Genomic DNA, 21,104 nt, shown 5'->3' with positions numbered 1-21,104 from the left:
TAAAGGTATTTTTACCAGGCCCTGTGCTAAGCTGCCCTTCACAGCCAGGGTTTCTGGCCATAGGGAATAGAGTCTATGATGACCACTGGTGCGTACCACTAGGATGGGGAACTTGACTTATTCACTCAACATAATGTCATTTGTAACGGCACTCATTCCTTCAGCATGGCGGAGTGGGCATTTGTTCCCCATTAGCATCCTAGGACGCAGTGCGAGTTCCCATCCGAAAGGGAACGTCTCGGGTTACGAATGTAATGAATGTATTTACACTCTGGTCACACCGGTAGTGATATCATGAGCTGTCGCCGGCCAATGTCATTATCATGTTTTGACGCGTGCTTCAGACACCGGCATGCCAGAGACATTCCCCATTAGTGTCCTGGTGACGAAATGTCTTGTTTCCTTTCTCAGAGAACCATGGTTACATTCGTAACCGGAGACTTTTTCTGCAGGCAACGGAAGATAAATATGACGTCCAGGGCAGGGAGCTGTTCTGCACAGTCTTTATGACTCTCTGCAGGACCTTTTTCATCAACTGCAGAGCTGCTTCCATACCACACCAGCATGTCATGACACTCTCAATGTAGCAGAGGTAGAATGACACCATGAATGAGCCTTTGTGACAGGTTTACCTTTCTGAGCATTCTTAAGAAGCACCGTGATGTTTATCGTCCATGAGAGGTCCTCTGTTATGTGTCTGCCCAGAAATTTAAAGCTGGACATTCTCTCCACCATCTCACCGTTGATGTGCAATGGTGTGTGAATATCCTGTTTCTTTCTGAAATCAGTAATGAGTTTTTTTGTTTTATTGATGTTTAGAGTCAGATTATTCTCTGTGATCACACTGTCAGCCTCTGTACCTCCTCTCTAAAGGCAGACTCATCGCCTCTGGAGATCAACCCCACCACAGTCATGTCATCCGCAAATTTGATAATGGTGTTAGTGTTATAAGATGGTATACAGTTATGAGTATACAGAGAGTAGAGAACAGGTTCAGCACACAGCCCTGTGCTGAGTGTCAGAGTAGAAGAATGATGCAGGCCAATCCTCACTGACTATGACTGGTTTGTTAAGAAGTCCTTAATGCACAGGCAGATCATCTTGGAGAACAACTGCTGGGTAAGATAGTGTTAAATGCAGAACTGTAACCCATGAACAGAAGCTGTGCATACGTCCCTTGGAGTTCCAGATAGCAAAGTACAGTGTGAAGGACAGTGGAGATAGCATCATCTGTTGACCTGTTGGCCCTGTATGCATACTGCTGGGGGTCCAGGGTGGGTGGCAGAGCAGCCTTGATGTGATGCAGAACCAGCCTCTCCAGGCATTTCATGATTATGGGTGTCAGTGCAATAGGCCTATAATCGTTGAGGAATGTTTTGGCAGCCTGCTTTGGCACTGGCACTATTGAAGGACGTCTTTAGGCAGGTTGGAACAGTGCACTGCAACAGAGAAAGGTTGAAGATATTTGTAAATACCTCACCCAACCCTGCAACACTGTCTCTGAGGATGCACGCTGGGATGCCATCTGGACCAGCTGCTTTCAGTATGCCGATTTTACGGAGAGTGCGTATTGCCCCAGCAGGCTGGATAATGAGTGCCTGGCTGTCGGTGGCGGGAACTGGGTAGATGGTAGTCCCAGTTCTTTCTACCTTGAAGTGGCTGAAGAACTGGTTGAGCTGCTCTGCCACTGAAGCACCGCTGTTGGTCAGGCTGCTGGTGTTATTCTGCCAAGTGATGTGAAGAATCGCCTGTCATGCCCAGCGGGGATCAGAGTTGCCGAAGAGGTTCTCGATTCTCCGCCTATAGGCTGCTTTAGCATCCCTGATGCCCTTCTTCAGGTTCATCCTGGCTGCGCTGTACTGCTGCATGTCACTGGACCGGAAAGCAGAATTGTGGGCATTCAGCAGGAGTTTTAGGTTCTTGGTCCTCCACGGCTTGCTGTTAGGAAACATGCAAACCCGTTTCGTGGTGGTTACATTGTCAATGCAGCATTTTATGTAAAATAGCATAGAGGATGTATGGATGTCAGTATTTTCGTCCATAAATACAGTCCAGTCAGTGCAACTGAAGCAGTCCCACAGCCACTCAGATGCCCCCTCTGGCCACATTTGCATTGCTCTAGCAGTTAGTTTGACCTTGTTGATAAGTGGTCTGTATGCCGGAGTCAGAAACAATTAAATGTGGTCAGACAGTCCCAGATGGGAGAGAGGTGATGTCTTATATCCATGCTTGATGTTGCTATAGACAAGTCAAGTGTGTTTTTTTTCTCTTGGACATGCTGGTAAAATTTTGATACCAATGTTGACAATAGTTTTTCTGATTAATTTTTTTTTGGTGGAAACCATGATACAGTACATTTCTTTCAGGAATCTTTGAATGACAGAAATTTCAAAAGAACAACATTCATTTGAAATAGAAATCTTTTGTGACAATGCAAAAGTCTTTACTGTCACTTTTGATCAATTTAATGCATCCTTGCTGAAAAAAATAATTAATTTCTGGAAAAAAAAAAGTATTAGTTAAAAAAAAATCATAGAATCAGTTACCAGTGTACATTTTCTGAACTACGAGATCTGACTGAGCCCCGAAAGTGTTCGTTACATCTCCAACAGTTCAAACCATATTTAACAGTCTATGAACAGTATTGTATTTGGGGTCCTGTCCTTAGATGAGCTCTATTTCGCAGTGGATTTGACCCGCAGTCAACTTTTCAAATCATCCGTTGCATAAGTAAGAAATATCATACGAGTCCACCCTAAAGAACTTCATATTTCATTTCATGCACATCTTCAATTGGGATATATGATGCATTTCCTCTGTTTATTTACTTAGTCCAGAAGACTCAGCATGCAACAGGTGGGCTTTTACTCTTGGTCTGTTGTTGTTCTCCATCCAAGCGAGGATAGAAGAATGTTTAAAAGAAGCACCGAGTGAAAGCAAATACATGCTATAGAGACTAAGATGATACATTTTTTAGCAAAGTTGACCTTGTTTGAGTAAACATTACTAAATGAAAATATGCACACTTAAAGGGATAGTTCATCCAAACATTATCATAATTTACTGAACCCTCATGCTGTTCTAAACCGTATGATTTATTTCTACATATAACACAAAAAGAGATTTTTTTTTGTCAACAAAATTGGATGGTGAGCACAAGCTCCAAAAACTACAAAAAAGCTCTTTGAAACTAAACTAAACAAAGATCTAGGGTATCTATATCCGTGCTGTGTAAAGCTCTATCAGTGTGAGGCTGGTTTTCATTTCCTATCAAGCTGTAGAATAGTGCTGTATTCATCTTTTTATTTCTGCTTTTCATCACTTCAGTAAAGCCAAGACATATTGAATTAACTGACAGTTATAACAGTGATTTAGCAGATTGCTCAGTTGGACTGTGAAAAATGAATCAAGATGAGTCCGTTAAGATGTCCGTCAAGTGTCCTTGAGTGTGTGTTCATCTTTAAAAAGAAATTAAGTGAAATGGATACCACTTCAAACTATTCGCAGATAATTTAATGACAGATTAAACCCCATTCAGTTGAATATTGAAGCAAATATAGTACTATATATCCATGTATCCAGAATTTTTTTATTTCCATATTTTAGTTACTTTAAAATAAAATAAGAAATTGCTTCTGATAACCTGATAAAGAAACAAAATTTTCTGCGATACAATATACAATGAAGAGTCTTACCTTGTCTCCGGGTTGTGGTCGCATGATGGACACTCGATCATACCCTTTCTTCAGAAGTACCCACAATGCATCCAGTTTTCCCTGCACATTAGCACACACACCAAAGACATGAAAATCAAGATCAAAAAAGCAAGTGTGCTTTTGTTTTGTCTGACTCAGGTCTTTATTGACCCTCAGGTGTTGATCATTCACTAAACTCTGTCAAATGGGTTTTATTAACAAAGAGATTCGCTGAACTCAACACCCAACATGTGGCCACTCTGTCTCATTATCAGATGAGATGGATAAAGCTCAAAGCCATAGTTTAGAATAAATAATGCTTCGCTATCTTCCCCACGCTTATTAATATGAAACAGCATTCTAATGTCCCTCAGCCTTGTCCCAACTTCCTAATCAAGACAGCCAACTCTCATTGCACAAGAGCTGCTGTCTTTATCAAAAAAAAAAAAAAAAAAAAAAAGGAAACAAAAGACGTGACAGAAAATTAATGGGTGAAGGAAAGTGAAGAACAGAGAATGTCTAAGAAGATTTAAATGTGAAGTTGGGTCACAAAAATTGCACATACTGATCACGTTGCCTCTCTCCAAATAAACAAATAACAGGCAGACACATGAGATACAGAGATGAACAAATAAAAAGGGGATAAATGAAAAATACACAGACCAAAAGAATGAAAAACGGGGGGTGGAAGCTTTGGCAATGCTCTGAGCTCTTGTAAGGCAGGATCTTTGAGAGTGAGCGAACGGAAAGAGGTGAAATGAGGGAAACCTGGTTTTGAGTGTAATAAAGTGCTGACTTCACAGGCCCAGTTTCTTGGAGGTCACCACAGTTTCTGGTCTGTATTACAAATCCCTGAGCTATGATTCATAGACGCTTGATTATAAACATTGACATCTCAAGTCATGATTTTAGACATATTAATTCAGTGGGAGACCTGCATGGTGGGGGGCTGCTCATGTATAACTGTCAGCTGAATTAGTCTCACCTATAGTCTTACTGTTCTATTCAATGAAACACAAAGAAAATATTTTGACAAACATTCTCAGTGTTTTTGTCCATTCATTGAAAGTGATTGGGCCAATTTTGTTGTTGGACCCGAATGTTCTTCAAAATATCTTCTTTTGTGTTTTACAGAAGAAAGACTACAAAGCTAAGACTACAATATGTAGATATTATAAATTGCAGTCTGACACAGAACACGGCAACACACAAATTTAACCATGCGTAGCTAGATGCAAGTGCAGTCACATACTTATGTAGAGTATGTCTTGGGCCATATTCAGTACTCAGCAACGTGGCCTATCCTAATGAACAACAGTGTGAGCTACAATCGAATACAGAGATCAGAAAATCATAACAAAGGTAATTTACATATAGGCGAGGCATGTTCATTGTCCATCAACAACAAGATTAACGGTTAAAATTTATGTGAATGTTTGGGGGAAGGTGGTCAACATTTCTTGGATTTTTTTTTCACCTTTTTACTTTCATTAGTTCATTTTGCAGTGAGAGTATTTACATATATTCCAATTAATATGATCTCATAAAATCAGCATGCATAATAATAATTATAAAAGAATTTTATATGATTAGATCTAGGTGGAGTTTAGCATGTCATACCGAACAACACCAAGTTTTTCATACTGACTATCCAAATGTCCCTTTAAAGCACGACATCAGCCATTTCTCAACACAAAATGCTTTTGAGTTTTAGTTATCATGTTGTTCTTCTCACCTTTATAGGCGAGTACCATTTACGAGGGCCTGGTGGTTTCCGCATGCCATTATTTAGGATGCGAGCAGGAGGAGCCTCAAACTCTTGTTCAGGCATCTTTACTCTTGCGTTCTTCGCCTTTTCCAGTTTAGCACCCTCCTCGGTCGAACCTTTCTCACCCCAGCGGACCTGAAATGATGGCAACGATCATGTTATTCAGCATGATTTGACAATGATGCAAAGAGCTTTAAAGGAAGCAAGAACATCTGACCTTCTGCACAGAGGAGTTCACATGATCAGCGTTACAATTTTTACTCTGAAATATTTCTTATTCATTTTACGCCACAACCTTTCTGTTATCAACATGTGAAAATGCTTTTCAGGCTTATTTAGAATAGAATAGAATAGAAAGCCTTTATTGTCATTATACCATGTACAATGAAATTAGGAAGTGCTTTCCTTGGTGCCTGAAAAAGAATATACAACAAAAACATACAAACATTACATACGGCACACATATTAAACATATAGTACAAAATGTAAACAGTTGAAGTATTTATCAAGTATTTATAAATATTGCACTATGAAGAGATATATTGCACTAAAACTGTTCATTGTAGAGTGAAAATATGCCCTGCATGTGTGTGTGTGTGTGTGTGTGTGTGTGTACACCGATCAGGCATAACATTATGAGCACCTTCCTAATATTGTGTTGGTCCCCCTTTTGCTGCCAAAGCAGCCCTGACCCGTCGAGGCATGGACTCCTCTAGACCGTGAAGGTGTGCTGTGGTATCTGGCACCAAGATGTTAGCAGAAGATTCTTTAAGTCCTGTAAGTTGCGAGGTGGAGCCTCCATGGATCGGACTTGTTTGTTCAGCACATCCCACAGATGCTCGATTGGATTGTAATCTGGGGAATTTGGAGGCCAAGTCAACACCTCAAACTCGTTGTGCTCCTCAAACCATTCCTAAACCATTTTTGCTTTGTGGCAGGGCGCATTATCCTGCTGAAAGAGGCCACAGCCACCAAGGATTACCGTTTCCATGAAAGGGTGTACACTGTAAAACCTAACAGTTGTTCTAACTAACCTTTTTTAGTAAACTTTACTTAATGACCAAGAATTTCTTGAACTTACTTAAAACAATTTAGTAATCTTTACTGTTTGCATGCTATGCTTTGTTACTCAGAAAACCCAAGTAAAAATTACTTGACTGGTTTGTGTACCATTTCGTCACGCAAAAAAAAAAAGAAAGAAAGAAAGAAAGAAAAAAGGGCGGGGCAAAAGGTTTTTAAGGCGGGGCAATTCTTAATAGACTTTTCACTTATTTTCTCCACTTCTGCAGTTATCTTTCTTTAGTTGCATTCACTCATTTTCTTAAAGTGATCTTGAATGTTAAATTATCAATACAAATAAAATGTTTGGGATGAATTCATGTTGATTTCCTAAAATTTCTTCTCACCATTTTAGTGATTAGCGTTTCCTTTGGTTGTGCACTTGGAACTTCACTTACATTATTATAACTCTCTTCCAGTTGATTCCAATTGATTTCCAAGTGGGAAATTACAATTATTTGTGATTTCAAAGGAAGAGACATATTAAATATATTGCTTTTAAAAAGTGACATAATTTGGTACTAAACCAATAACTAATTTAGACTTTGTGTAGAATTTTGGTTTATTAGATCATATCACTAACATATATATCATAAACACCACACTATTGTGAAACATTAAACTTTTAAGGGGGTTGATTCCTCTCTAGTTGAGTCAGTGCCCTGTAATCAACCTTGCTCGAGTCACAGACATCAACATTCAGCATGCAAAACACAACAATGGTAACAGTTAAGTTTTTTTCAAATTAATAAGATCATTACAATTTTATTTGCTGTCATTGTTGGGGTAATACTGACACAAGACAGCAAATAAAATTGTAAAATAAAGCCACAAACAGTAAAACAAAGCAATTACTTTATTTGTGCCACAATGTACACTTCCTCAGATCACAGATAGAATTAAGTTGACAAAACTTAAATGGTTTAAGATCAACTTAATACAATTAAGTAAACTGAACAAATTTGTTTTTATGGTGTACATGGTCTGCAACAATGCTTAGGTAGGTGGTACACTCATAAAAATGATTTTTTGATGCTGTTTATTTAAACAACTTCTTTTGATTCAACACCATTGTATTAGGTTTCAGGTTCAAATTTAATTGCTTCATGTTAAATTGACTTGAAATTATTACTTTTTGACTTAACTTGATGTTTTCATATTAAAATAACTGTTTCAATCAAGTAAACTCAACCAGGACTCAATCAAACAGGACTTTCACTTCCCATCATGCTTTGCAAAGGGGCTGATCTGGGAGAGCAAATGTTGAAAAAAAAGAGTTATTTTAAGCAGTTTTTAGCAAGATGAGAAAATGGAGAGACTGTTTACTTTCTATTATGTTGGTATTTAAAAGTTCCTGTTATGTTAATAGTTTTGGGGTTACCATTGTGGTGAAGTGTTGAGCTTGTGCTTGGGTTGAGGACCTGCTAACAAAAATTCAAATTACTTTAATAACAAAGCATTCACTATGGTAGTGCTCTGGGCTGTGTTTCCCAAAAGCATCGTAAGCCTAAGTACAATCAACTTAGGCTTACGATGCTTTTGGGAAATGCTGCCCTGGATGAAACCAGTATCGCTTCTAGACTGCCAACACAGAACATGTCATGACAAAAGTTATGTAAATCACAAGACTAAACAATAAGCATTAATTGTAGGATTATTTGTATAATTCAATTAATATTAAAACTAAAATCATTCATTCAAGTTAAATGAACACAATTGATTCTAGTTTGTTTAACATGGTTGATTCTATTGGGTTTTACTTGTTTCAATCATGTGGAACCACTGTCCATGATTGAATTGAGTTGGTTGGACATAGCTATTTTACATAGATTCTTCCTTAGTCAGTTGTGTTGTCACAACACAAGGATATTGCATAGATTAAAAATAAACCTTTAATGTTGATAAAAACTAAGTTGGTTGTGTGAAACCACTGTCCATAATTGACTTGAGTTAGTTTAAAGTATAATTTTTTTGAGTGTACATGTCAAAGTAACATCCACATGGATGGCAGGACCCAAGGTTTCCCAGCAGAACATTGCCCAAAGCATCACACTGCCTCCGCCGGCTCACCTTCTTCCCATAGTGCATCCTGGTGCCACGTGTTCCCCAGGTAAGCGACACACACGCACCCGGCCATCCACGTGATGTAAAAGAAAACGTGATTCATCAGACCAGGCCACCTTCTTCCATGGTCCAGTTCTGATGCTCTCGTGCCACTGTTGGCGCTTTCGGCGGTGGACAGGGGTCAGCATGGGCACCCTGACTGGTCTGCAGCTATGCAGCCCCATACGCAACAAACTGCGATGCACTGTGTATTCTGACACCTTTCTATTAGAACCAGTATTAACTTCTTGAGCAGTTTGAGCTATAGTAGCTCGCCTGTTGGATCGGACCACACGGGCCAGCCTTCGCTCCCCACGTGCATCAGTGAGCCTTGGCTGCCCATGACCCTGTCGCCGGTTCACCACTGTTCCTTCCTTGGACCACTTTTGATAGATACTGACCACTGCAGACTGGGAACACCCCACAAGAGCTGCAGTTTTGGAGATGCTCTGACCCAGTCGTCTAGCCATCACAATTTGGCCCTTGTCAAACTCGCTCAAATCCTTACGCTTGCCCATTTTTCCTGTTTCTAACACATCAACTTTGAGGACAAAATGTTCACTTGCTGCCTAATATATCCCACCCACTAACAGGTGCCGTGATGAAGAGATAATCAGTGTTATTCACTTCATCTGTCAGTGCTCAGAATGTTATGCCTGATCGCTGTATGTGTTTGTGTATATGTGTGTGTGTGTGTATGTGTGTAGAAGAGTGGGATCAGTATATGGGATCATGATAGTTATGGCTCTGGGGAAGAAACTGTCCTTGAATCTCTTTGTCCTCGTTTTGATTGACCTGTAGCACCATTGAGTCAAACAAATGAAAATCAGGGTGTGAGGGGTCCTTCAGAATGTTTTTAGCCTTTACTGAGGCATTTACAGGTATAAATGAAAAAAAAAAATCTGAGATTTTCAAGGTCAGCTCAGGAGTAATGACAATAATGTGTGTATTTTATGTTGTTCACTCAAATACACATTTTTGTGTATTTTCTGAGACAATTAAACTGCTAGCTTGGCAGTGCTGGTAATTGAGGGAGAATGTTTGACAGAAAGAAGTATTCCAAACAGCAGATGAGCTGTATAATGCACGCACACTTGTTTTCCTCAATTGTAAACTCTGTCTTGCTGTTATTGTAAACTGGTACTTTACTGGCAGCCATGATTTAATGAAAAAAATAAAATGCTTTAACCAGCCTAAAGTGGTCTAGCTGGTCTCCCACCCCAGTCAAGCTGGTGTTCAGGTGATTTAGTTTAGTTTATCTCCGGTGTCCAAAAGCCATCTAAAACCAGCAAACTACACCAGTCTTAGCAGCCAGCTAAGACCAAAAAAACCCTTTACAGTAGGCTGAATTAAACCGTTTTCCCCTTGTTTTTGTCATGGCAATTGTCTGGTGTTGTTGACGAGGTTTGCATAGTATATGGTTTATTTCAAGCATACTTTTTGTGAATCAATACATTTGACAAACATTACTTTCCCTTCTGTATTAACTGTTTTTCATCACAGCTGTGGGCTTTTTATTCACTTTCGGCAGCATTGCTGACTTTAATTATGACGTGGTGAAGTCTCTTGGCAAGTAATGTAAACAACAGTGGTTTCATTCCAAGTAGAGGCAAACTGTCAGCTGGAGATTTACTGACAGAATCTATCGCCCTTAAGACACTTAACCTAAGTTTCCTCCAGAGACACGGCCCTCTTCCTCTAGATGAAAAGCATCTGTTAAGTGACTGAGTGTGTGCTAATTTAGTGGCTGGTGTCCTCTAGTGAGTAATAAAACTGTTGTTTACCTCCATTCTTTTAATGCCGCCAACTCCTCTTCCTCCATAGTAGGACGCATCGACTGTGGGCCACTTCTTTTTTGGAGTTCCATCCTCTTCTTCATCCTTACAGAGCAAACAACAATGAGGCAATGAATATGTGATATAGAGCCCAATGGTTCTCAACTGGTAGGCTTCAAGGACAACAGGTAAAGAGTTTCCTTTGCTGCAAATTACTAAGGTAGCCAAATTAAGAAGATGCCAAAATCCCCATCTTCGAAAACCATGAACAAAACTACACAAGGTAAAAATAAAATACGACCCAGACTATAATAAGTAGGGGTTACAGATTTCGCACAATGTTTCATACTAAATCTGGTTCTCCGTTCTCTGTATGTTGAGAACTGATATCCACATCTTGTTGAATGAAACAAGAACACTATTGTGAAGATTTTTGTTTGTTCCAATAACATATTATTTTGGGTCTTTTTCAAATGGCACAGCATTTTCCTAAATGAGGTGTGACTCACTCTTTTAAAACATGACTTTTTCATTTATTGCCTCTCAGAAAGGCACGAGCCATGCTTACGCCCTCCCTAGCTCTTCCTGATCCAGTAAAATAAGTCCAGCTTGGCTCACTGAAGTTATGACTTTATTTTTCCAGCTCTGAAGAAATTTAACCCTGTTTAACAATAAGACCTCGGGATTTGAACAGCCATCTTCTATCAATGACTCCATACTTAATCAAAAAGGTTAACAGGTCCCCTCCCTTCATCTTTCAGACCACCCACTTGATTCCCCATCACGTCTTATATCCTGAAAGTTTAGCGTAACTTAAAGAAACCCTTTGGGGAAAATTACCCAACCCACAGCCATTCCACGTATGACATTCCTATGGTCTTACAAAAGTGACATCACAAATGAAAGATTTATAAAAAATATGCTATCATATTACAAGTTTTTAATAAGGCCAGACTGAACTAATTCATTTTAGCACAGCAGAGCCAGTACGGTTAAACAACAGCCTACAAAGATCTGGATAGTTTTACAGAGTTCAAAGTCTCTCCCAAATAGCTGAAACATTCTGGCCTTCAGAAAGAGTTTAAAGTCAAAATAACATTGTTACAAAATAACATCAAAATGTTACGCTCTTAATACACATTTTTCATGTTTGGATTTGTACATTGAGACCTCAGGGATTATTTCATAAACACGGATTAAGCCTAATCCAAGATAAACAAGAGTTAAATAAGACAATCACCATGAACTAGGTGTAATCTGGTAAACACTTTTAGCTTCCAAAGTATAATTCAGCAAAACTATAAAAGTCATTATCACAAAATAAACTCCTTTAGGGTGATACAACACCCCTCCACACCCCTCTTACGTCATGATCTGGTCTGGGTTTATTTAAGCGATAATGACCGGCTGGCTATACGTTATCCCACTTATTACACAACTACTTACCAGGATATTTATCAGCTTACTTAGAGACAACTTACAGCCACATTTTCCCAGTAATAATGTATTAATAGTAATCTGAAATCCAACTTGCCTTTCTCTGTTTTAAGTTATCTCTTTTCCAGCTGTTTGTCTCTATGTCAGGATTACCGTAATTACGAGATTCCGACTTGTAAAAACCTTTCACGTCCTTATAAAATAGCATGAACACTCAACTTACTGAGTCCTTGTTCTGTGGCCTTATAATCTTACAGCCATCTACCAAGGTTTTATGCTGACCATATACAGTATATTAAAATTTAAAAATGTATATTAAAGTATATTAAAGTTTGAGTCATCATAACCATTCTAAGGTCCAGGTTGCCATGGGAAATATCCAGATTAAAAGTCAATAAACAAAATCACTTGACTGCTCAGTTCTGTAATTGACCAATCAGAATCAAGTTTTCCAGGATGTGGAAGTGCTGATATTTAGTACAACAGCACTAGGATTTCATTGTTTGTATCACACCACTTGTCTGTGCTCGTTGTGTTCCAGACCAGAGTATGTGAGCGGTGGCGTGATTATGGAGCTTTGAGCAGAAAGGGGAAATCTCCTTTGTTCTGCTCCACTGACATTCTGCGTGCTGCTTTGTGACAGGCAAGCCTTGATGCTTTGGCTTCTTCTGGCATTATTTTTGTTGGCAGGGAAGAAATAAATTACCTAACTAGCCAGTTTTTGTCCGAAACGTAGCATACCTACAGTGCCTATAAAAAATCATCATACCCCTTTGAAATAAATACTTTATTTGTCATACAGCCTGAATTCAAAAAAAAAAAAAAAAAAAAAAAACCTTTTCCAGATTTATTTACAAATTTTGCCCTACAAAAAAAAAAAAATTGAGATAAATAGGCAACAGACAAAAAAAAAACAACTGAAAAGCTACAATAACAGAGTTGAAAAAGTCATCAGTCCCCTGATTTAATATTTCGTAGAGCCACCTTTTGGTTTAATTACAGACATTAATCTTTTTGGCTATGTCTGTACTAGCTTTGCACACCTAGATTGGGGAATATTTGCCCATTCTTCCTTGCAGAATTGATCAAGTTCAGTCATATTCCGCGGTGAGTGGCAATGGACTGCTCTCTTCAAGTCCATCCACAGATTTTCTATTGGGTTTAAGTCAGGGCTCTGATTTGGCCACTCAAGGACATTCACCTTCCTATCCTTAAGCCATTGGAGGTATGTTTAGGATTATTGTTGTGTTGGAAGGTGAATGATCTGCCCATCTTCAGCTGTCTAGCAGAGGGACGCAGGTTTTCCTCAAGAATTTGAATGTACTTGGCAGCATCCATTTTTCCTTCAATCCTGACCAATTTCCCAGTCCCCGCTGAAGAGAAACAGCCCCACAACATAATGCTGCCACCACCATTCTTCACAGTAGGTATGGTGTGTTTTGAGTGGTGTGCTGTGTTTGCTTTTTGCCAAACGTAGCACTTGGAGTTTAGTCCAAAAAGGTCAATTTTGGTCTCATCAGACCATAGCACCTTTTGCCAGATGGCATCAGAGTCTTCCAGGTGTGTTTTTGACAGCCTTCTCCTAACTTGTGTCTTTCTACAACTTTATACCGGAGGCCTTTTGAAAACACTTTCCCAACCATGGTGAATTCTTTGCAGTACCATGCACTACTAACAGTGGAATCTTCAAGAAACTGCTGGTTGTATTCTGAAGTAATCAAAACCACTAAAATTGATGTCAGGTGGGGCAGTTAGCCAGGTGTTTGATCTGGAAGTTGATTGGCACCTTAGCAAGTTTATAATGGTATACTCTAAGGGGCTGATCACTTTACCGAACAAGGTGTTTCACTAATTAATTTTTAATAATCCTCCAGAAAGGGTTAAAATGTTTTAATTTTTTTACTTTGATGATGAGGGTTATAATGTGTACATACACTCTAAAACATAACTGTAAAAAAAAGGAAACAAATTTACACAGTAATATACTGTAAAAACAATGCATTTTGAGTAATATTATTTGTCGTTTTCGAGAAAGTAACCTACAGGCTACTTTCTAGTAAAAAATGAAAAATTCTACCCAGAATTTTTACAGTACATTACTTCTGTATATTACAATGCAGTCTAAGTTATGTTATTTGTCGTTTTTGAGAAAGTAGCCTATAGGCCTCTTTTCTTAAAACAACAAATATTACCAAGAATGCATTGTTTTATGGTATATTACTGTTTCAATGGAAAACTGTATTTTACTGTGTAAATTTGTTTTGTTTTTTTACAGTTATTTTTTAGAGTGTACAGCTCAAAAAAAAGTTAGACATTTTATTTTATCTTCTAGGGTGTAATGTGACAAAAGGTAAAGATTTTCACAGGGTATAATGACTTTCTATAGGCACTATATGGCCAGATCATAGTCGTGCTGATATTCAGTAAGACAACACAAATGCAAGTGTGATGCTGCTTAATCAGATTGTGACATGTGGCTATTACAATAAATCAAAAGTTCTTACCGAACTATCTTCCACTATTGGTGGGGGAGGTTCATGGATAATCTGCAGAGAGAGAGAGAGAGAGAGAGAGAGAGAGAGAGAGAAGAGAAGAGAAGAGAGGATGAAAAGATAAACAATATCACATGAGCCCACTCATGCTGGCATGTCAGACCACGTGCTCTCCAAAGAAAAAAAAAAAAACGAAAAAAAAACCTGTTTTTTTCTTCCACTGACATGTCAAAGGACCCAAGTAATGTTTTCAATGTGTGCCAGAAAATCAGGTTACACAAAAACACATGGCTAAGGAATTGCACCCCTCCCCTCCTCGTTTTCAGTGTGTTTACAAGTAAGTTTAAATGACCTAAAAATCTGGAGGCCATATCTAAATGCTATAAGGCAGATCTCAACATTAAGCTTTTCCAGATATGTGTCTTTCAGAACAGTAAAACTGATTATTTACTTTAAGCCACTTGTACAACAACATTTTAACAATAAAGTACATTACAGTAATTAACAAAAATACCATCAGGAATACAAAGTCAACCATATAATAATCTATTAATTATGCATGATTCAGTTTACCTATACTGCCATGTGAAAAAAAAGTTATGTTTTCCAGCCCAGATTACCCTCTGGGTACGGGTCACTGATCAATAATAATAATAATAATAGTAATAGTTTTATAATATAATTATAATAATTTTGTTATTATTAGTCTTATTAATATTATATTGAATATAATCTTATAATTAAACAATGTACTGCTATATTGATTTCTTTACTAATAAATGAGATAAACAGTTCTTCACTAATCTGTCCTCTTTAGACCTCAAGAAACAGCTGTTTGTAAATTCTGATTAAATTGCTGGTTGCATTATGACATTTCTTGTTATCCTTTTGATAAACTGTGTGTAGTATGAAATTAGCAGACTAACTAATAAGTGTTCAGCTAATTAGCTATCAGCTAACTGGAAAACACACACAAAAAAAAGATTGACCATTTATAGCTTTGGTTACAGTATATGATGTGACATGTATATATAATTTAAAGACACGCATAAAGATAATTTAAAGGTTAAGGCAACATCAGTTAAAAATACTGTGGAATTCCAGGTCAGGCACCGATTATAGTAACCAAAAGAAGATTTTTGGAAAACTAATACTAATAGTGCTAAAGAGTGTAAAAAAGATATAATATTCATCCACAAACACTTGTGAAAGAGCACATGTTGTTATTGTTTTGAAACTCATCTGGAATTCTGGGAATCATGTGAAAAACATTTCAAAGATAGAGACATCTAGAGTGTAGTAATAATTCCAGCTCTTTTGCTGTCTCTTTGGACTGAAGGAAAAATTATTTGATTAGTGTTTTTATAAACAATTCTGTGGTCTCTTGCTGTGATGTCGTCAAGTCAAGATGATTGTATTTAGGAGTGAGAGCATATGAACAACAACACACTGCAAAAAAAAGGAGAAAAAAAGAAAAAAGATTTTCTGTTTTGTTTTCCATTACAAATATTGAATAATTCTAATCAAAATACATTTATTTGAGAATGAAAATTACTTAGTTATTAAGTCTTATTTTCTGAGAAAAATATATCAAATTTAAATGTTTATGCTTAAAAGAAGAAAAAATATCTGTCTGTGGGGTAAGAAATATAATTCCCTTTGAGTTTAAGTTTATTTTTCTCACTGGGTTTGTTTCTGTTTTGGGTGGGTTTGTCACATGTTTTAGTTCTGTGCCCTAGTTTTCAGTTCATTTCCATGGTTATTCATTTTTTGATTTATTTGCGTGCCTGTTATTCATTTCGTTGATTGGTTTGTCTGGTTATTTAAGCACTGTGTTTCTTTCAGTTCATGGTCAGTTCTCGTCACGTTTTATCTGGTTGTTCTGTTCATGTTTCTAGTCCTGAGTTCTTTCTTAATAAAACTAAAACTGCTGCTATTGTATCCCTTGAGACACATGCAAGCCTTCCTGGATTTATGCCACCTAGTCCACTATGGCAACGACAGCCTGTATGTGTTTTTCCTTAAGGGAGCTTGCAGGAGTTCATGGAAGGGGTCCTATTTCACTGCGGGTCCCCCTTTACCATCAGTGAGATGGAGGAGAATCACCACACTACAGCCCATGCAGCACACTTTGTGCCACCCGCCGCCACCGCCCCGACGGACATAATGCCAAATCACACCACAGATGCAGAGCCAGAGCCTACACCTGAGCCACATATCGCCCCGGAGCCCGATCCTAACACGTCTGACCAGGTGCGTGAGCCGACAACATCATCGGTCATTGAGGGAACACTGGTGGAGTATAAGGGGAGCCCTGTCCCGTCAGCTAAGGCGAGTGTGGATGAGCTGAACTCTGAGCCCCTGACTATGTTTGAAGATATGGAGAACAATAGCACCGAGCCTGTTTCATCACCCAGTACCGAGTTATTGATGTCTGTGTTCCCGCCCTGCCTCCCACTCCCACCTCCTCTGCCTTTTCCGAGTAGGCCTAGAGAGCCGTTCCTGAAATGTCTGCCTGTTCATTGTCAGGCAAGACAGCCGTTCCTGAAATGTTTGCCTGTTCTGCGTCGGCCAAGAGCAACATGTTCTCCAACCAATACACCTACATAGGTCGTTTGTCACTTCCCTGAAATACGACCCATAGGAGCGTTTACTAAAGTTGTGCCCCTATCGACAACAGGACACTTTCATTTTAATGCATTGTACCCTTTTATCTGCGTCATATTTCGGGTTTCGCGTAGTTCAATTGGCAGAGCATTGCAATATATAACAATATGCAATCATGTGATCATGCCATCGTGGGCTCGATCCCAGGGAACGCATGTGCTCAAAGTGTATATGCACTATAAATCACTAAGGGTAGGTTTAGGGGTTGGGTGGGTGTAGTTGTTCATAAAAAAATTAGTGGAATAGAACAATTGGTGTAAAAAGTCCACACATTGCATTTAACTGAACATGCATTTTGATTGGTAATGACAGTCATACGTCATTTCATGATGACAGACGTAACACGACACTGTCATTATTTTTAAGCCAGCTAGAGGGCGCATGACTTTAAAACGTAAATATAGGTCTTAATAAAGTGCTTGAAAAACGACCTATAGGGTCGTTTTTTTTTTGGAGGACAGTCTGGCCAAGAGATCTGTTCCTGAAATGTCTGCCTGTTCCGTGTCAAGCAAGAGGGTCGTTCCTAAGATTTCTGTCTGTCCTGTATCAATCAGGAAATCCATATGTGAAACCCTTTAGCCCTGCCTGCACTGCCTCTCATCAGCCCTTTGCCTGCTCCTAGGATACCTGCTCGGTACATCGTGGACCCTCCTCGGGTTGGTAGTTCATCAGCTCTTTGACTCTCATTAGCCTTGGATTGTCAACCTGTTTGTTCCACCTAGAATCCTAGAATCTCTGTGCCTGTCACTCCACCTTGGGCCGTGGACCTGTCGACTTGACCGTGGCTCCTTGTCCCCCCAGCTCCGCCTTGGTTAGTCATCGCTCTGCCTTCGCCATGGACATCTGGGCCTTCAGCTCTGTTTTGTCCCTCCACCCCTTTGACTCCATCGGGCTCCACCAGCTCTGCCTCAGTTCTCCGGCACCCTGGCTTAGCCTAGGCTGCTCATCCCTGTGGCTCGGCCTTGGTCCCCATGACCTTCAGTGTCGCCCGGACTCTTTGGTTGATCCTGGGTCTCCATAAACATCAGCTTAGTCTTGGTCGGTAGTCCAACCTGGTTCCGTCTGGCAAGTCTCCACCATGGCTCCTCCCTCCCTCCCTCCCTCCCTCGACTCTGCCATGGGCTTTCATCATGGGTTTCCTGCTGGGGATTCCACCCTACCCCCCCTCCCCATCTGCGCCCTGGTTCCTCCCGTTGTTTGCTCTGCCCTGGCTCCTGTGTTTGTCCCTTGTGCCTGCCCTGTGCCCACCTCCTAAGCCCCCTCCTGTCCTCCTCTGTTGGACTTTGTTTATTGTTCATGAAGTTGTTATTACCAGTGAGAAATGTTTCTTTAAGCCCCCAGAAGAAGAGTTGGGGGAGTGTCAATTAAAGAATTAATGGTAGAAGCAAACTGCTATTGAAGAAGTCATCATGAATGTTGATGGTACCATTTAGTTTTATACACATTTGTTGTTCTGCTGATGAAGATCAGCAATAATGCTTATTTCAATACTGCTCATTTGGTTTAAGACAAGCCTGTGCAACAAATCTGCCCAACATTTTCGTTGGCTGAGAAAGATTAAATACAGTTAAAGTATAATTTAACCTAGTGCACAACAATTACTCTTCATTTTGGTTGCACTAGTGCTACAAAGATTCCTGTCTTTGTTGAGATATAAAAATTATGAAATTAGCCATCATATCCATTTTATTACATGCAAATTCACATCAAAACACATTATGTTGTAATTAAATATCCAAATTTGTAGGTGTGTGTGCGTGTTACAATGTAGCAGCGCATTAGTTTAGAACAGCGATTAACTTATGTGTGCAATAAGCTGTTTAAAACAGCTTTATTCATTAAAGAGGAAGCATTCCAGTTTTGTTGTGTCAAACTGCAAATATGGCTCTCTACCTGAATTAAAATGTTAGCATTAGGTTACTTGGCAATTTATAGATCTTAATGAAATTGAGAATAGACACTATTCCTCCTTGTTATTTTAAAGGTCAAATCAATTTTATTTTCCATAGTAACACAGGATAACTTTCCCCAAACAGAGCCTTGCCCCCTTGAAGTTCACAGAGAGATTTCAAGTGGCAGACAGTCTTTTTCCGTTTTCTTTTTCAAGACTTGTAAAAATATTCATTTCATAAGGCATTTTGCAGAGCAGGTTTGAACTTGACCAACACACATGGTTTTTAAAGTCTAAAAGAACTTTTGTTAATAAATAAAGCCAAGCTATTTAAACATAGCAATAAGCTAATGCTAATTCAGTCCATGATAGCCAACAGCTGGTCTCTATGGAAACTGATCATGGCTGAGCAGGATTTTAGCTGGTTTAGCTGATTCAACCTTCCATGAACTTCACTCCAGAGCTTTACAATCCTCTAACATGGCAATGACTCATTTCTTCTCTTTTCCTGTTGTGCCTTTCCAGACAAATTCCAGACATGTCTAGTTCTTCTGATATTCTTCAGTTGGACCTCACTGACAGTCTGAATTATTATATGTCCCTCAGAAATCAAGAGAAAGGCCAGGCTTGGGTCTCAAGCAGTAGAAGCACAATGTCCTGTGGAAAATGTTTACAACTATTTATATAGGCCAACTATTATACAGGTAAGCTGTTTAGTGCCTTTGTTATTGCGCCTTCCTAGGACCAGATACAAAGGTGCTGTGACCTGGATGGGAGTGAGGTTTAAGAGGGTGACACTGTGTCTACGCAGGATGCAACAAAGAAACCATTGCAAATTAATTTGTCCTTAATGCCAGAAGTAACGCAAATGCTTTGAGCAAGTCAGACATAGAATGGTGCATCGGTTTACTGTCAGGGATTTGTCATGTTGCATTTCATTGTGTTGACAGCTTCACTAACTAAAATTGTCTTTTGTTATGTTGCACCACTCACATCCATTGTAAACACAGTGTGAGTGGTAAGAGCTGTGCAGGTAAACTTTCCTCCCCTGGACTTAAGAGGCACAACTGACACCTCCCATACCGGTTAACACTGGTTTGATTCCTGCTCAGAGTGATAGGACCAGTTAAGACTAGTAGAAGAGCAGCATTACCCAGTAGTTGAGACCAGCTCATTTGAGTCAGAGTCACAACCAAGACCAGAAGAGTGTCAAATCCGAGTCAAGACTGAGTCCACATGCTCCCAAGTCCATGACAAGACCAAGATATATAGTCTTGAACTCTGACTTGAGTCCTGTCTTGAGTACTACAACACTGTAATTCAGTAGCACCTACAAGTGAACTGTAATGATAACAAATACCAATCATCAGTAAGTGTACATGTGCAGGTGATTTATATGATTTTTTAACAAAGTTTGGGAGGAACACATTCAGATAATCAACCTAATTAGCACGAGAGGAGGTGTGTGTAAATATATATATATATACAGTGGGTACGGAAAGTATTCAGACCCCCTTAAATTTTTCACTCTTTGTTATATTGCAGCCATTTGCTAAAATCATTTAAGTTCATTTTTTTTCCTCATTAATGTACACACAGCACCCCATATTGACAGAAAAACACAGAATTGTTGACATTTTTGCAGATTTATTAAAAAAGAAAAACTGAAATATCACATGGTCCTAAGTATTCAGACCCTTTGCTCAGTATTTAGTAGAAGCACCCTTTTGATCTAATACAGCCATGAGTCTTTTTGGGAAAGATGCAACAAGTTTTTCACACCTGGATTTGGGGATCCTCTGCCATTCCTCCTTGCAGATCCTCTCCAGTTCTGTCAGGTTGGATGGTAAACGTTGGTGGACAGCCATTTTTAGGTCTCTCCAGAGATGCTCAATTGGGTTTAAGTCAGGGCTCTGGCTGGGCCATTCAAGAACAGTCACAGAGTTGTTGTGAAGCCACTCCTTCGTTATTTTAGCTGTGTGCTTAGGGTCATTGTCTTGTTGGAAGGTAAACCTTCGGCCCAGTCTGAGGTCCTGAGCACTCTGGAGAAGGTTTTCGTCCAGGATATCACTGTACTTGGCCGTATTCATCTTTTCTTCGATTGCAACCAGTCGTCCTGTCCCTGCAGCTGAAAAACACCCCCACAGCATGATGCTGCCACCACCATGCTTCACTGTTGGGACTGTATTGGACAGGTGATGAGCAGTGCCTGGTTTT

At 39.3% G+C, this 21,104-nt stretch overlaps 1 protein-coding gene across 1 annotated transcript in view; it reads right to left on the bottom strand.

Moving 5' to 3' along the window:
- antxr1a (ANTXR cell adhesion molecule 1a) overlaps positions 1-21,104 on the bottom strand; it is an 88,474-nt gene that overhangs the window by 23,659 nt on the left and 43,711 nt on the right. The window contains exons 14-17 of the mRNA XM_051902546.1: positions 14,342-14,383; positions 10,410-10,505; positions 5,431-5,598; positions 3,696-3,776 (exon numbers count right to left, since the gene is read on the bottom strand). Coding sequence (XP_051758506.1) covers positions 3,696-3,776; positions 5,431-5,598; positions 10,410-10,505; positions 14,342-14,383 — 387 coding nt within the window. The remainder of the gene's footprint in view (positions 1-3,695; positions 3,777-5,430; positions 5,599-10,409; positions 10,506-14,341; positions 14,384-21,104) is intronic.

The sequence above is a fragment of the Ctenopharyngodon idella genome, chromosome 8, assembly GCF_019924925.1.
Source record: "Ctenopharyngodon idella isolate HZGC_01 chromosome 8, HZGC01, whole genome shotgun sequence".
NCBI lineage: Eukaryota > Metazoa > Chordata > Actinopteri > Cypriniformes > Xenocyprididae > Ctenopharyngodon > Ctenopharyngodon idella.
Note: the sequence above shows the minus strand (reverse complement) of the source record. Positions and strands in the feature narration are given on the sequence as shown.